The sequence below is a fragment of the Anser anser genome (genome assembly GCF_964211835.1).
Source record: "Anser anser genome assembly, chromosome: 9".
NCBI lineage: Eukaryota > Metazoa > Chordata > Aves > Anseriformes > Anatidae > Anser > Anser anser.
This window is the reverse complement of record NC_139729.1, coordinates 22,412,084-22,428,859: the sequence shown is the minus strand read 5'-3', so window position 1 is coordinate 22,428,859 and position 16,776 is coordinate 22,412,084. Positions and strand designations below refer to the sequence as shown.

At 34.8% G+C, this 16,776-nt stretch overlaps 1 protein-coding gene across 17 annotated transcripts in view; it reads left to right on the top strand.

Annotated features, from left to right (window-relative positions):
* Positions 1 to 16,776, top strand: part of NAALADL2 (N-acetylated alpha-linked acidic dipeptidase like 2) — a 441,985-nt gene that overhangs the window by 320,724 nt on the left and 104,485 nt on the right. For all 17 annotated transcript variants that reach the window (XR_014588273.1, XR_014588274.1, XM_083849054.1 and 14 more), the window contains 3 exons: positions 4,630 to 4,722; positions 9,050 to 9,255; positions 11,364 to 11,483. Coding sequence is in view for 15 of the 17 variants with exons in the window: in XM_083849054.1 (XP_083705180.1) it covers positions 4,630 to 4,722; positions 9,050 to 9,255; positions 11,364 to 11,483 (419 nt within the window). In the remaining 2 variants the exon portion in view is untranslated. The remainder of the gene's footprint in view (positions 1 to 4,629; positions 4,723 to 9,049; positions 9,256 to 11,363; positions 11,484 to 16,776) is intronic.

The window sequence follows — 16,776 nt, the reverse complement described above, 5'->3', positions numbered from 1 at the left end:
ACCATGTGGAATTTTTTATTTTTATTTTTTTAAATCTTAATTTATTGAGTAAAGTGGCTTTATAGTAGCAAGCCTTGCTTAATTCTGTGATGCATTTATGATATATTGTGCTTTGAAATAATGCTATATGCTGGAACATATAGTTTGCTGAAGTGCTCAGTAGCAGCCTTAATAGAAGAGATAAAAGACTGCTTTCATGATAAGAAATCTTGTATAACTATTTAATAATAATAACTAAAGAGAATATGCCAAACAGAGGCATATGAGAACAGTGAAGGCTCAATTTGCAGTCTTCCTGTTGATTGGAAGAAGCTTAAGAGAAAGATTTCACTTCTGACGTAGAATTCATCATCTCTCTGTCAAAAGAGATGAATGTGCAATTCAAATGATTGGTTGGCTTAAAATTTGTTAGAATAAAATGATCATCATTCTCTCATCAGTATGTTTCAAAAAGCTGAGCAGCAGATTCATCAGTAATGATTAAACATTTATATATAGTTTTCTCACATTGCCTCTTTTTTCCCTTAGCCTTGCAGTTTTCAAGAGACATAACGTGACAGAGGGAGTGGGAGGATATGGAGAGAGAGACATCTGAGATATACGGGATACATAGAACCTAAAAAGTGTATAGTGGGAACTGAAGTTAGTTATTAGTTTTGCGGTAGTTGAAGTTGGTAATTAGATTTGCTTTTTCTTTATTATGGTTCATCATCATTAATCCCCGCTTATCTAAAATTATGTGCTCCCATGGACTTTTTCAAAAAATGGGCAATTAGAAAGAGTTGAAGTATAGTATTTTAAGTATTAAGTGCTTTTCTTCATTTAAAGACCTATACTTGAACTTAATTGATAATCAATTTAAAATATGAAGTAGAAAAGATTTGGTACTCAAAATGACTTGTGATGAAATACTATGGACTATCTAAAATACATTTTTCACAATCAAATAAGATTTCAAAAGCATGGTAACTATACAGTCTAATATGGCAGTAGTTTGGAATGTAGTCAGGTTCTCTAGAAATTGTCTAATGAAAACGAAGCACTTTTCCAAATGATTGTAAAATCTACTGTTATATACACATTTTAATGCATTTGCATCACATGGTCTTTTTAACAGGATATTCCAAATGTTATGTACAAGTCCACATTATTCTGCACACTATCACCAAGAAAATAAAAGAAATCTGTAATCTATTTGATTATCCATTATAGGTAAATCAGTTATGGTGTTTCTGAATTGAGTGTTCTTAGTTCTTAGTGTTACATCATGCTCCGTGATATTTAATATTACTTTAAAGCCTCGGGTCTTGGGGCGAGTAACTTTATGAAAACTGTAGCTTTTGTTATTAAGCAAATTATTAGCCTTCAGGGAGGCCTGAAAAGCTTGGTAGTGTGTGCCCAGAAAGTTGGCACTTGAGTTATTAGAGCTCGACATAAGGGTTTTTAATGACTTGAAAAAGAAACATGTTGAATGAAATTTTATCCTGACTACCCCAGGTGAATTTGTGTGCCCAAAAATAACGTGGTTCTGGAAGTTTGGTGATGTTTCAATGTGTTACTTTCATTGTGATTTCAAAATGACATATTTTTATTCAGGTGTGGTTTGTGCTGATTTCATCAGGTTTTATATATGTGTTAAAAACTGACTTGGAGTTATTCCATATAGTTTGTTTCCTCGGTATTCTGAAACAACTTCTGTTTATATGATCTAAGAATTATGCTTTTGGAATGCCTGAATTCAGTTAGTATTTAATGCTTCTGCACTTGAGTTAAATGTGCATATGGGCAAATTTTTGTGTGTTTGTAGCAAAAATCTGGTCAAATGAGTTCAGTTTTCAAACCTGAGTGACTAATGATGGTTTTTAAAATCCAGCACTCACAAGAATGATCAGACAAGAGGTTGATATAAGTGCTTAGTATGAGCAAGATTCAGAAATTTAAGCAATTTGTTTGAAAATTAGTCTCAAACTCACTTGCTTCTATGCAGGTATAAGCGTGGGATAAAGTTTAAAAAAAAAAAAAAGGAAAGAAAGAAAGCATAACTTATTTCTTAGACTACTTAGTTTAAGCTCTTCTGTAGTTCTAAAACTGTCAGTCAAATGAGAGAGAAGTAACCATGCTTTTTTTTAAATAGGTAATTTTGAGAGAATATAGTCATTTGCCAAGAGATAACGTACAGATTTCAAGTTAAAGAAATAGATCAAAAATACTGACAAAATATAAACACTTTTCTGTTCTTCTACTTCAGTCATAACTTTTGGTTTACATAAACTCAAAGTATATCTTGACCAGTCTTAAGCTAAAGTCTCCTCATAGTTTTTCAGAGAATACAGAAAAAAAGAGAAAAATGTCAATACCTTTAAAATACAGCATTAGGGAAGTGATGTTTGTTGTCAGCGCTGTCAAAAGGGGATTAAATTTCACTTCTGCTGTATTCTCCAAAGAGTGCTTTCAGCCTTTTCATCCGGTGGTACTGAGCCTTTAAGCCCAAGTCACTTTAAGCTGACTAGTGTATTACATGACTATTAACTTGACTATCTGATTCCACAATATGTGTATTGCCAGGACGTAATTTTCTATTTCTTCTTTGTAAGTTGAACACTGCATAGCTGGTGTTTATTAAGCAAAGACAGTTATGCCACTTGTCTTCAAAAGGATTTATCTTATTTTTCAAATGGGGCCTAAAGAAATACAATGGCTCAAATGCCATGAGCTGTTTTCAGAATTTTTTTAAACGACCGAAAAAAATTAAATAGGTAACAGTACAGTGCTGGAAGCACTCTGGATTAATATTTTTTAATTAAATATTTTAATAAAATTCTATAATAATATCTGTAGATTTATAGAACAACCAATTCATCATCACACGCTGTAAATAGACTTTCCCTTCTGATGTAAGTTACTGTAAAAGTTAATTAGAACTTGAACCCAAACGTATCCATGACAGATCAAAATATTAAGTTGCTATGATTAATTACTGCAAAGTGATGTGGTGTGGTTTATTTTTAATGAACTGTGGGTGGCTTTCATATTCTTTGCTGTTACATCCTAGCAAAGACAGTTGTCACATGGAGGCTGTTTCTACTTTTAACAAAGAAAGTTTTGTCTGAGTAAAAAATAAAATAAATATTCTTGATACGCTTTTATTTTTTGAACATTTCCTAGCTCTTTTTTTGCTTTTCTCAAATACCAGCGCATAGTGAATGAAAACATACTGAATTTTATGTTAAAAGAATTTTTAAATAAATTTACCAGCTGAAGTACCAGCAAATGAACCCTGAAGAAAATTTTCATAGAGATGTATAGTTTTTATTTTACATGTTGCAGTAAACTTCCTGCTTGAGCATTCTGCATATCTCAGGAAACAAATCCCAGAAACAAACTGGTAGCAGTGCGTCTGGGGGAGGCCAACAGCCTGGGCGACAGAGCATAGTGGTCCGTGGAATATTTTAATTTTGCTCTGTGGCAGTCGGGATACGGACACTGAAGGAACTCCAACCTAAATGTGCCTTGAAACCCACGTCTGCTGTAGGGCTGGGGACATGCTCTGGATGTAGGGACCCCCCGAAGGGCCGGGAGGACACAATGCCTGTTTTCAGACCATCGCTAGTAAGTTAGAGCACTTTAAGATGGTTTTGCTTTTCTCAGATAGAAGTTATGACCTTTCAGATGAGATGAATGTTAATACAGTCTATTATAATGCAAACGAAGCATTTGAAAGGTATCTGCAGTTCCCTGTAGTTAGATGCTTTGTTGCCTTGCCACAAACTCCAGGAGTTAGAGTAGCTAGCATGTCCCACCTGGGGGACAGAGGAAACAGCAGGAACTCGCAAGAAAGAACTGTACGGTTTTTAAAACTATTTTAACTCAGACATTTACATTTCTCTGGCTTAATCCTGTGCCACAGTCTCAACTGGCATAGCTATTTTGGCAAGTCTCATATATATTGGCAGCTTCTGGAATCTTTTGTCCTTGTATTTACACCATTTCCTCAACCGATACCAGCTAAGCTGTCTGTTGGCATAAATTCACAAGTACGTCACCAAAGGATATGCTGGTGTAGTGATTAGTAATGCTAAGGTGTAACTTTTCCTTTCCAATTTAGCACACAGTTTTTTGTTTTTCTTGTTATTTTTTTGTTTGCTTGCTCATTTGTTTGTTTCCAGAATAATGTAATGTAAACTAGGTATAATTCTGTGAATGTTATAGAAAGACTGACTTGGGTGGGGGCTTAGGTTAGAGAAACCTATGAAGATTAAGACAACTTTCCTTATCGTAGGATTATGTAAATCCTAGTTATTTTATTGTTATTGAATTTTTGCTTGTTTGTTACTGCTGTGTTCTGGCAGCATTTATTGGGTGAATTGAATGTTCTTTTTCCTCAAGGAGCAGAAACGTCTTTTGAGACTCCAGGTTTAATCCCTACTGCTAAAACGTATCTAAGAAAATATTGTATTATGTCATGTTCTAATCTTTTATCCCTCTTCATTACCTTTTTTCTCTTTGTTTTCCCTTTGTTGTTGTTGTTGGAGAGATTTGTATCTGTGGTCTGTGGATTTCTTGCTTGGATAAACAACAGTTTAACAGTTTCTTAGTTTTCTTTTTTCTTTTCATTTTATCTTTTAACAGAGAAAAAAATAATCAGTCTGAATATTCAGTCAGTCACAACATACAGGACAATTTCTAATGTTATTGGATATTTAAAAGGAACTGTGTTTCCTGGTAAGTAGCCCTTTATCATTTGTACTGATTATTTGTTTCACAATGGCTGGGAGTCATAGCTGGGGTCAGGGTTCTACTTTGTCACGCTACAGTGTGTGGCACTGCTACAGAGGAAGGCCTTTGTAGTCTGTGAGTTGATTTCTGACAAAACAGAAAATCTGGGTTAAACGCAGAATGATCTCAGGACGTATTGTAGTTACAATGAAAGTATTTTTATGCAACAACCAAAGTTTACTTGTAGACCATATTTGTATTGTATAACAATAACTATGTTGGTGTTTTTAATTTTAAAATATGCTGTATTGCACAATTTGATTTAATATATGAGCTGTCTATACAACTTTAGAAAACATTTTGATTGTTTTATAATGTTAACAGAACTTTGAATTAAATAAAATAAAACTCTGTGATTCAAATCCACAACATCCCTGGATAACTCACCTGTCTCACTGAAACCAAGGTGCAGGACAGCCTGATCTCTGGCTTAGTTAAGAATCTAATATCAAAAGTGATTACAGTGTAGTAAAGTCTGTGACTAAGTTCTTAATCACAATTTCTGCAGCCTTATTTTGTGTTAGAATCATGCCTTAAGCTAGTTGTATACAGTTCTATGAATAATTAGTTCTGCATGCCTTAAGAATTAAACAGTAAGATCCTAAATGTAATTGTGATTTAAAACACAACCTCCCTCTCTCCTTTGGTGCTGTATGTAGGTAACATAATCAGAACATCATAGGAATCAAGATCATCTTGAGTTCATTCTGTCTGTGAATGAACTTGCCTAAAAGTTGAAGGGTTTCTGCAACACTAATGAACACTATTGCTGATTCTTGACATACTGAAAAGTGTTGTTGGCCCAGTACAATTCGTACTGGACAAAACACATCATCGTCAAAATGGTCGTCACATTTGCCTTGATTAGTGCTCTCTTATTAGCTTCATAAGAAAGGACACAAATTTAGCTACAGTCTGGTCATTTCACCTTTTAAGTGATACAATGAAGGAGGCAGAGTAGCTCTAAAGTTTATCCCTTTTAGTAAAATAATGACTAAGTTTTGTGCGGGCTCAGTGCTACACTTTTCACCAGATTATTATTTTTTTAAGCAAGACAGAAAGTAGTCAGCACAGTGGATTTAATTTCAATAAAGGATTTAATTTTGTAGAATAATTTGAAGTTACCAGTCTGCTGTCGCTAATGTTTTGCAAATAGCTGTCACAGAATTTGAAAGGTAGTAACTGTCATGTTTAGACAGGTCTTCTACTGCATTGTGAAAGAGAATGGAGACAAATAAGAAAAAGAATGCACTGGTATCTGTTTAATAAATTATTTATCTTCTCTACACGTTATTATTGCATTCTTAGTAAGAAGCTACTTTTTAAAGGTAAATCAGTATATGCTTAACTCTACATATATATATCCAAACGAAGTCAATAGGAATACCTAGATGTCAACAGTTTACCCCATAAATATTTTGCTGAATAAGGGTCATAGAAATTGTCTGCGAATGTAGATAAAAGTGAGGCGTGTAATACACCATGAACAACACTTCATTCAGGATGAATTAAACCTTCGTTTGTTTCTTTACTCTTCCTTGTTGCTATAGCTACACCCTGTCAACTGTTAGAATATTTGATGTTTTCATGGCATTGATGGGGTTTTAGTAGTTTCACGTACCTGGAATATTCACCTTTATGTTCCCAGGATTGCAGAGAGCAAGCCAAATTTTTTATCTTCAGTGTAGCTTAATGAAAGACTGGAGAGCACCTCCAAGAGTGGTTTGTTTTTCAATTTTGATTTTTTTTAAAGGCATCCTAACGTGCACACATGCTCACCCACCTATATAATGGTGATATTATTTGACCAAGACATTAAAAGATTTAAGTGTAGAAGAATATGGTTGTTGGCAGCATTTAAAAATCTGAAAAACATAACATTGATTTTGTAGGACATGATTGAAAATGGGATGTATAACAAGAAGATAGTATAAAGTCACTTTTTTTCAATGATAAATGCCCATTGTCCAGCCCATCACTACCCTGAACACTGTCCCATCTTGTCACTTTCAAAAGTAATGGATATTTTTTCTCCACATCTAGTCCTTTCTTTCTCCTTTTTTTTTTTTTTTTTTACCACATGGTATCTGTCTCTACCTGTTACTGTAAATGATTATGAGAAAGGACAGCTGCTGCCTCTGTAACCATGGCCATCCTTTCTCCTATGCTTTTCCCATAGTCACTTGCTTCAGGGTATTGTGTCTATTCAAGACAGAGATGTGCAAAGATGAAGAATTTCAAAGGCGGCACCAGCTGTTATGTTTTACCCCTGTTCATTCAGCTGGTGTCTCCTACAGTAAGTTGCTGTTTGTAGGTTTTTCCATTAAAATGTCCTATACTATTTTTCATAAGGTCTCTTTCCACTTCCCTTCATACTCACTGTTCACAGGCTGAAGAGATTTAATAAGGGGCAAGCATTGTTCTGGTCTGATCACCCTGTGTTAGGGGCACTTGCTCTAATAATTTAGAATCCCTTAAGGACTTTCTATTCATTTCTGTTCCCAATTGCTTAACATTAAGGAAGTTTAAGATCCTGTGACTTCTCACTGTCACTGCAATCTATGATTGAACTTCTCATGATGCAACATACGAGTCTAATTATATGTTAGATTGCATTTTGTTACATTTGTACAGTTAGGTTTATATTTTGCAAATTTACGCTAAAGAAACAAATTTTCATTTACCTACCTATACGCTCCTCTCCCCCTCAAGAAGTTGATTGAAAATGTTATATTACAGGTACATAGCAGCTCCCCTATTAGTAAAGCATTTTCAATACCTTATAAAACAATATCACCATGTATTTTGTTGAACAAAACCGGTAAGAGTTCAATATCAAGAATAGTTTTATAATCAAAATGTATTAGTGTTCAGTTAAAGAAATCTTTTCAGGCAGCAGTCACTGCAAAAAGTCCCCATGGAGTAGATATTTAATTTTATAATCCGTATAAAGTGTGGGCATTTTACCACCTCCCTGTATTCCTGCAGTCCAGTGTACTGACATCAGTGAGGAATGAATCCTTTTGGATAGAGCACTAACAGGAAACCAAAACTCTTTACATTCCTTGGAACCCATGTGACATCCGAAGGTTGTTGCTGATCTGCCATCACTTAATAACTGTTCTCCTGTTCTCTATCAATGTCCTGAAATATGGAAAGTGTGCCTTTGAAAGTCTAGATCTGGAGAAAGTGACTTTACTATATATCAGAACACACCCAATAGGCAATCCTTCAAAGAGGTTCCCATTGTGAATTCATCTCATACACATCTAACAGTTGAATAAGTCATCCAGCAGAACTCTGTGTAGACTTCTTTAAACACGTCAGTCACGCTAGGGGTTCATGTTTCATACCACGTCATCCTTTCAGAATAAAAGATAGTTCTTTATACTTGAGAGTTAGTATTTGGATTATGTATAAAGCTTTGAGAGATGAAGATTTCATTTAATTTCTCTAAATGAGATTTATTCTGTTCTGTTTTTCTCTGAATAACTGTATACATGTTCTTTATTTCAGGTTGAGAACTAATGCCTTTCATTTTATAAAATACTTTCTTCCAGTATCATCAAAGTTGCTAGGTCTGACTTACCTTTCTGTATCATTCATTATCTTTATTCCTCTGTCGTGTCTCTTCTCTAAACCTGCAGTCCAGGTCTTTTCAATGTCTTCTTACCTGGAAGTCTAAGTCCTGATATCTAACCATTCTGGTTACCAGCTTCTCAACTGCTGTTTCTGCAATGTCTTTTTTGAGATAGGGTGGTGAGCACTGAACACAGTCTTCCAGGTGAGGGAGTGTAAATACTCTATCTATTTTCTCCATGTTTCTCATTGTACTACCACATCTTTTGTTTTCTTTTTTGGACACTAATATGTATTTAAGGTAGTGCTTCCTGGTTATTTATTTGATTTCTTTTTTCTAGAACACTCTAATACAAGCATGGAACTTTTATTAGATTATCTATATGAAGTCCTGGCTGGGGAGAATAGTAAGCAAACAATGAAGGAGAGGGCACAGGGGTGAAATTAGGAAAGTACAGATATTTATTAGTTTATTTTTAAGTAGTAGTCACAGTTTTATATATTTATATTGTACAGTTGTCTTGCACGTGATCATATAAACTTTTGTTGACAGCATTGTGTTGTATTAATGACATTACAGACTACTAATAAAATTCATCCTTTGTTTTTGTAATTCTTTTAATGTTAGTATCCAGGAGAAGTTAGATTTTCTCTTTTTGGTGTTTTTTTTTTTTTTTTTTTTTTTTTTTTTCAGACAGATATGTCCTAATTGGTAGTCATCACAGCAGTTTGAACACTTCCAGTGGGCAAGAATGGGCCAGTAGCACTGCTATCATTACAGCATTTATACAGGCTTTGATGTTGAAGGTCAAGAGAGGCTGGAGACCTGACCGGACCATTGTTTTCTGCTCCTGGGGAGGAACGTCATTTGGGAACGTTGGTTCATATGAATGGGCAGAGGTAAAACAATTTTAGAAGGAAGCATTGCAATAATTATTATGTTTCTTGAAAACATAGAAGCAACACGAAATTACCATATAGAAGTTATAGTTCATTAACTGGTCTGTGACAGCTGTCTGTGTACATCCACATACTCCATAGCATATGCAATGAAAACATCTGTAGAGAGGCAGTTCCTGTGGAACAGAGCATGTGTGATAATGGGGTGGAAAGGTGTTCCCAGAGCATTGGAAGTTGCTCAGTGGTTATACACAGCACTTTGTGAGCTGATTCCCCTCACTGCTTCGGCAGAGGACTGTAAAGGAGGACATTGCCAGAGTTTGGGGAAAAAAAAAACTCTAAAATGACCTAGGTGTCCGTGGTCTGGCTGGGATGGAGTTAACTTCCCCACAGCATCCCACATGGTGCTGTGCTTTGTACTGCTAGCTGGAAGGGTGTTGGTGGCACCCCAGTGCCGTGGCAGTGCTGGCACAGCATCCAGGCCGGCTCTCCAGCCCCACCAAGCCACGAGGTGGGCAAGAGGTGGGGAGGGGATGTCGTCGAGGCAGCCGAGCTAAACCAAGTAAGGGGACGGGCCATGCTATGCGGCATCATGCTCAGCAATGAAAGCTGGGGAAGGGGAAGGAGAAGGGGGGCTCCCACTATAAAGGTATCAGTCTTCCTGAGCAACCGCGGCCTGTAGTGAGGCCCTGCTTCCCCAGAAGTGGCTGGACGTCGCTTGCTGATGGGAAGTAGAGAATAACATTGTTCTCGTTTTGCTTGTGCATGGCCTTTGCTTTTTATTTCATTAAACTGCTCCTATCTCAAACCCACAATATTTGTTGTTCTTTCCCTCCATCTCACTCCTGGCCACGCTGTGCTGAGGAGGGCTTTGAGCGTGCAGCCATGTGGCTCTCAGCTGCCTGTCAGCGTTAAACCACAGCGCTAGGCCCAGGAGTTCCTCAGAGGGTGGCTGCTTGGAGGTTCAACAGTTACTTACTAATTTCTAATTGATAGACTTAGTGCTGGGAGAGCTTAGTCATGAGCACACTGAGTAAAAGGAGGAGAACCACATCATGGTTTACATTAATTACATAAACATTTCAGTGTCCCATGGCTACTGCTGGTTCACTTTTCATGTATTTGTGCTTAAAAGCTACAGTCCGATATAGATAATTCGTTATGCTCCTTTCCATTCGGCAGAATAGAAGTCAGCTCAGTGAAAGAAAATGCCTCATCTGAGTCTTGTTGATCATATATAATTGCAGTGGACTTCAGTTGATAAATTAAAGGAATAGCTAACAGACAGGTTCATGGCTGCTGAATTAAAACAGTAGATAAAATGAAGAGTTAATTTCTTTTTATCATGCATGAGAAGCAACTAGCTCTCATTTGAAGCTTCCTATATCATCATACTTCCAACATGATTATTCTTCAGAAACAAGAAGGGGTGAAAAAATCAAATTGAAAAGATCCAGGCTGGAAGCAAAATCTGTTTAGTTCCACTTCAAGTCGGCTTTACATCAGATGTAATTGCGTTACACCCCTTCTGTTCAATATGAAGAGCCACTTCATGCAAAAAGTACCTCATTACTGAGAAGGCAAGGGGGATTTTTTTAAAAAGAGATAATAATTGAAACAGTTTGTACATACTATTTTCATAGTCTAAGACATAATAAAGTGACAACACTTGGAAAGTTATGCAATTTAAATCTGAATTTGGTTTCTAAAAATTATAGTGCATTTAACTCTTGATAATGATCTCTTTTGAAGTTTGTCTTCTGTCAGGCATAAATGTAAAAGGCCTTCACGTTGTTTCACAGTATGTAATGTTTTCATTTTTGGTCTTACAAGTGTAGTCATTTTTAATTCCTCCTAGGCCTGTTTGCATTTTGTTGAGACGATGTGTGAAATGGAATTATAACTTCTGCTATAGAGAGAAATGACTCTAAGATATCCTTTGAAGTTCTTAACAGCATATTGTAAAAAGCAGTAGTTAAGTAATACTTAGGGATTCACAAAGGACAAAAACACAGAGTGCAGTCTTTCCCTAGAAGTAAAGGAAATAACAAAACAAGTCTTCATTATAACCGTGTGTATTAATAACCATCGATCTGCTTCTGTTCTAGGATCTCAAGAGAGTTCTTCAAAGAAATGTTGTGGCTTATGTTAGCCTCCATAATCCAGTCAGAGGCAACTCAACTTTACATCCTATTGCATCTCCTTCTCTTCAGCAACTGACAGCAGAGGTTAGAAATATTTTATTTCATGTATGGTTTATGAGGTTACACAGATAATCCCCTATATATTGGTTGATTTTAAATAATTACAAATGTAGGTTTTTCTGTTTAAGTATTTTAGCTTTGCAAATACACATGAACTGTTTTTACTAAATAAGCAGGTTAAACTTTGTCTTAGAAAAAATTACAAGGTGTATTAAGAGGTCGGAAAGGATAATTTACTTCAGCTGTTCGTTATACCAGGTCTCACCACACTTGCATGCCCTTCAGCTTTTACACCTTTTTGAAGCTTTGAAGTAGCATATTCTATAATGATTACAAGAAATCAGATTTTTCCTTTCCTAATCTGAACTGTCCAGACTGTTTCTCAACATGCGTTTAAACCTGTATATTTACCAGATGTAAAGTGACATTCGGGGGAGAGTATTACCCTTACTATAATAAATACTGTCTAAAGTATGTATGTCAGGTTCACAGCTCACACCTTTGCAATGTGTCTACAGTCAGGATATTCCATAGTTCTGCTCATGTGAGTGCATGTAGGCTTAAAACTAATGATGTTATTACTGTTTCTGAGTTTTCAATGTATTTATTAATACTTAAGATGAAGTGGAAATAGCGTAAGGTACATACTACATGATGAAAACAGTTTAAAATAGAGTGCATGAAATGGATTTAAATTTGACTTTCATAAAGTATGCGTTTTAGAGTTTTTTTCCATAAATTTACCAAGCTAATATTCATTAGGCTATTCTGATGTTTCTTTGACTTGCCTCTGAAACATCTGGTACTAAACACTGCTTAAAGTATCATCTTGAATTAAATGGAGCTTAAGACTGATCTTGCTTGACATTTTCTGTCCAACTAAGTTAGTAAAACGATATTGGTCAAATTGCTTCTTACCAATATTTTAAGCACTTCTGTACAGTGATTAGATGATAATTTCCTCATGGAAAGGATCTGGTTTATTCTGTGTAAGTATTGTGAAAAGTGCAATGCAAAATCATTTCTTTTCAGGGAAGAAAAAAAAAGATTTTTATTTGTGGAAAAGTATTTATAACGTTATATATGTGTGTCACCAGGTGTACTGGATATGTCAGTTACAATCTTAGTACACATTTTAGCTACTGTGTTTGCAAAAAATACTCTTCTCACAGGTGGCTAGCCATTTGCTAGCCTATAATTTCTGCAATCCTGACTCCAAGAAAACAGGTATTTGCCATTCTACAGGAATAAATATATTACATTAGCATCTTGACCTACTTGTTTTATTCTGATTTTGTTTCTTTGAATTCAGAATACAATCCATGATGATGGTTTGAAAATTATAAACTGTCTGGAGCTGTGCAGGAGAGAATTTCTTTATAATTTATCTGTCTATCACTTTATTAAGATTTGATTCTTTTTTTCTAATAAAGACGATAGTGAGTGCATTAAAGCCATGCCCTCTATTCTGAAAAGAAAGGAAAGGAAATCTCTTTTCCGTTTCCACTTCAATTCTGTGGTGCATTTGGATGTGATGTTTGAATATTTTATAATTATTGTAATGGCATTTGTGTACTATCCAGAAGTGCGGACACAGCATCTCTTCGGAGTCCTACTTTGTACCAGTGAATTGGTTAGTGTTTAGTCAAACATGACCAGAGCTTCATTTTTTATTTCTGGTAAACACCCTCCATCTTATCTCTGATTCTTTAATGGGTAAGGCTGTGTTGTTAGGATATATCTGTTCTGCATGTTTACCCTGAAGCTCCATTTAATAAGGACAAAATGCATGCAAGGTAATCTGTATACTTTTGTTGTTTGTAGGCTAATGTTATTTGTAATTAATGCAACTGTCATACTGTTTGTGACATTGAAAAGATTTATGTGAATTATTGCTTCCAAATGCTGGCTAGAATTCTGAATTCATGTCAAATATTGTTATAGTGATGGAACAGCCCAGCAAAGATCATCATTTGTTCCCGTGGGTACTCACAGTTGGATCAAATAAAGAATACTGATATTACTTCCAGCACTTGCCAAGAAGACAATGTAATTATAGATTTATTTCAAAATTCTGATTGTCATAAGATGTGCAAATGTCATAAGATTTGTCTTTTTGGAGGACATATCATCTTGAAGGAAGTCCATCCATTTACATGAGATTCTTGTTAAAGATGCAAGTTGTAAAGAAATGCTTAAAAAGTCCAGAAAGAAACAAATATCATTCTAATTTGTATTTAGTAATTCATCACAACAGTAATTCTCCGTACATAAGCGTATTAGAACAGAAATGCAGATGAAACACGAATGTAGAATTAACAATATCAATCTGTTTTAAAATGAAAAGGGAAAATAGACCATCTTGTTTGGTTAGATAGAAATCTTCTGTAATTTTTGGATTTGTGGAAGATACCTCAGTGTACCTTTGGATTCTGTGGTAAAACTCATGCTTCCACTTTCAGGCCAGCTTGCATAGTTTCTCCTATTCCTTAACAGTATTACTAGTATTGCAACACAGTTTTGATAATCAAGATTTTTAATGAAAGTGTGGGCACTCCATCTTAGTATAATAAAGGGAGAATGCAGTCCTAGGGATAATTACTACTTGCTACAAAAGCCTACAAATATAAGTACTAGAATTCAAGGGAAAACAATGAAAAACAGTAGCTTGTCCTGTGAAAGAAAGCTGGAGTGAAAATTGCATTAAATGCAGAGTACTCAGTGAATGCGACAAGGACCATATCTTCAGAAAACTGTGTGGAAATAGCAAACTGACAGGCAAATGCATACAAGAGTGTTTATTCTCTGTGTTATCTGCATATGGCTTTTCTAAAACCCAATTTTGGACACTTCACAAGCTTTCTAATCACTGCAGGTTTGAAAACACTTTCTCTTTTTATGTCTGCAAATTTGTAGGAAAAGTAAGGAAGACATTTTAGCTGAAATGTCGTTTGTGTGACTATTACAGACTTACCAATAAAAAGAGAAGTAAGGAACCCGATAAGTCAGGTACTACGTGAGATCCAGTGGTCAGTTAGAGAGTAGAGTAAGTGATTGCATAATTAACAGAAACGGTGACTTCTTAAATATACTTTATGTAAAGGGATTACATCTTTATTTTAGTGGTGGGTTTTAAAAGGGAGCTACATAATCAGTCTTCAAATAATAATTTTATGTGCCTTTCACTGGGATTCTAGTTGAAACACCAAATTACATGAAGAAGCTAATTTAAATATTTGGATTAATTAAGCAAAGAGGAATTCAAACAATTCTGAGACCTTGACATATTTAATCCAAATCTTTTTTATATGACTATGCTAATTAGTGTCCACATTAACAAGAGGGAAATTCTGCCAAGTTATATTTTTGCCTACTATTATTTTCTGTGGAAAATGATTGTCAATTCACTTGCTCAGTGAATCACCATTTGTTGGCAGTATGTCATTGGTAAATTAGGTTTGTTTTTTGCTGGCATTCATTCTCTGTAAATAAGGCCATTAATGATTTTTTTCTATAATTAACATTTCACAAGTAAAAATTTATTATGAAACATATTTATTTCTATTTACTTTTAACTGATTATATGACCATGGCTGATCAGACTCCAGATCTGCTGTTATTTGTGCACCCAACAAAATTTACTGCTCCTTGAGCCATTTAATGCTACAGAATTAAGTAATTTCTATATCAGAAATTTAAAAATGTCTGTCGGACACACACAGCAAATCTAGTTGTTGCGTATGTGTCATTTCACCCACCATGACTTTTTGAACTCATAACAAGCTAGCTTTGATCAGTGCTTGGTCATTCGGTTATACATTAGGTGGAATTGTATTCCAAATAAACTTCAGTAACAAAGTTGAATGGTTTAGAAATCACCTTATGATTATGGTGATTATTATGTTTAGGTTACACACCGCGGGATTTTTTAGCACCTAGGGGCCTTTATATCTTAACTTTGAAAATTTGTCACTTAAAGCATCTGTTTAAGATGTCTTTAAGTGTTGGTGCACTTACATTTCTTATATGTAAAAACAAAACACTGTTCCTTTTAAGGCTATTAATTGAATTTCTGTGTCTATTCTGTTGGCATAACTATATAATAAGTATCTAAAACTTGGGAGAAGAATTTTAAAAACTAAAAGGTGTAGTGTCAGTCACCCAAAGGGGAAAAAAATATATTAAAAGGTTAAGAGATTAGGCATCTTTGTAGGCGTCCTTGAGGAATCCTTCAGAAGAGTTTGTGATGGCCAAACCTTGCATGCAAAATAAAATAACGGTGGCAATTAGTGATTCAAAATTGTGGAAGAAGTGGAAAAAAACATTCCATATCCATCTACAGGTGCCATAGTTTTAATTATCATAAGCTTCAATTTGAATGATTGTAGGGAATCCTCTTTTATTGCTTTTTAATGCTCTATTCATCTGTTTGCTTAACTGCCAAAACTTTCTGGTGGTTGTGTCCTGTCCACTGTGGAAAAAAAATACTAAATAGGGCTAGAATGGAGTTTTCAGGACACTTCATGATTGGAATTACGACAAAATTTCAGAACTAATTTGAAGCCAGTCAAACTATATGCAAAAAGTCTCTCTATCCAAATCATTCACAAAGTTTTAATCTGTAACACACATTTAATCACATTTTCATTTAACAAGACAAAGAAACATAATTCCCATAATATTGCTTCTCCTGTCTTTAAATGCATACATAATTTTACTTCACTGAATACAACAGGGAAAAAATGTACAGTATATTTTTCTTTAAAATGAGAATACTCACGTTTTTCATTGGAAAGATTTTTCTTTTAAAAAGCTGAACATCAGGTTCTAAGTTATTGCTATTGATTTTTTTATAGGCTTTTGAGCTGTCCTAGATAATTTTTGTTTTTCATGTTTAAATGGGAAAAAATATTTATTAAAAATAATAAAAAAAACTCTTGGTTTGTGTGAATAGAGATATAGCTAGTCTTTCTGCTGTTTCATTGTGATGGTAAAGGAAAGAATGCTCTACATTATGTCTAACCAGAATTATTAGGATTACCTACTAACTTTGATTAATCCAGTTAGACTCTGGAATTCAAAAATATGTCCAAACATTTGTTGAAAAGTTAATGTTAATTTATCCATGTTTTCTACCACTAATAGTTATTTAACAAATATCTGTTCTGAAATTCAGTAATACTTGAATAGCTTTTAAAGCTTCTCTCATGAAAAGGATGTCAAATATATTTTTTAAAATCCTTTAAGTGTAACATGTTCTTAATTCATACTTTTCTAACAAATTAAGGAGTTTGAAACTCAGTTGAAAAGTAGACAT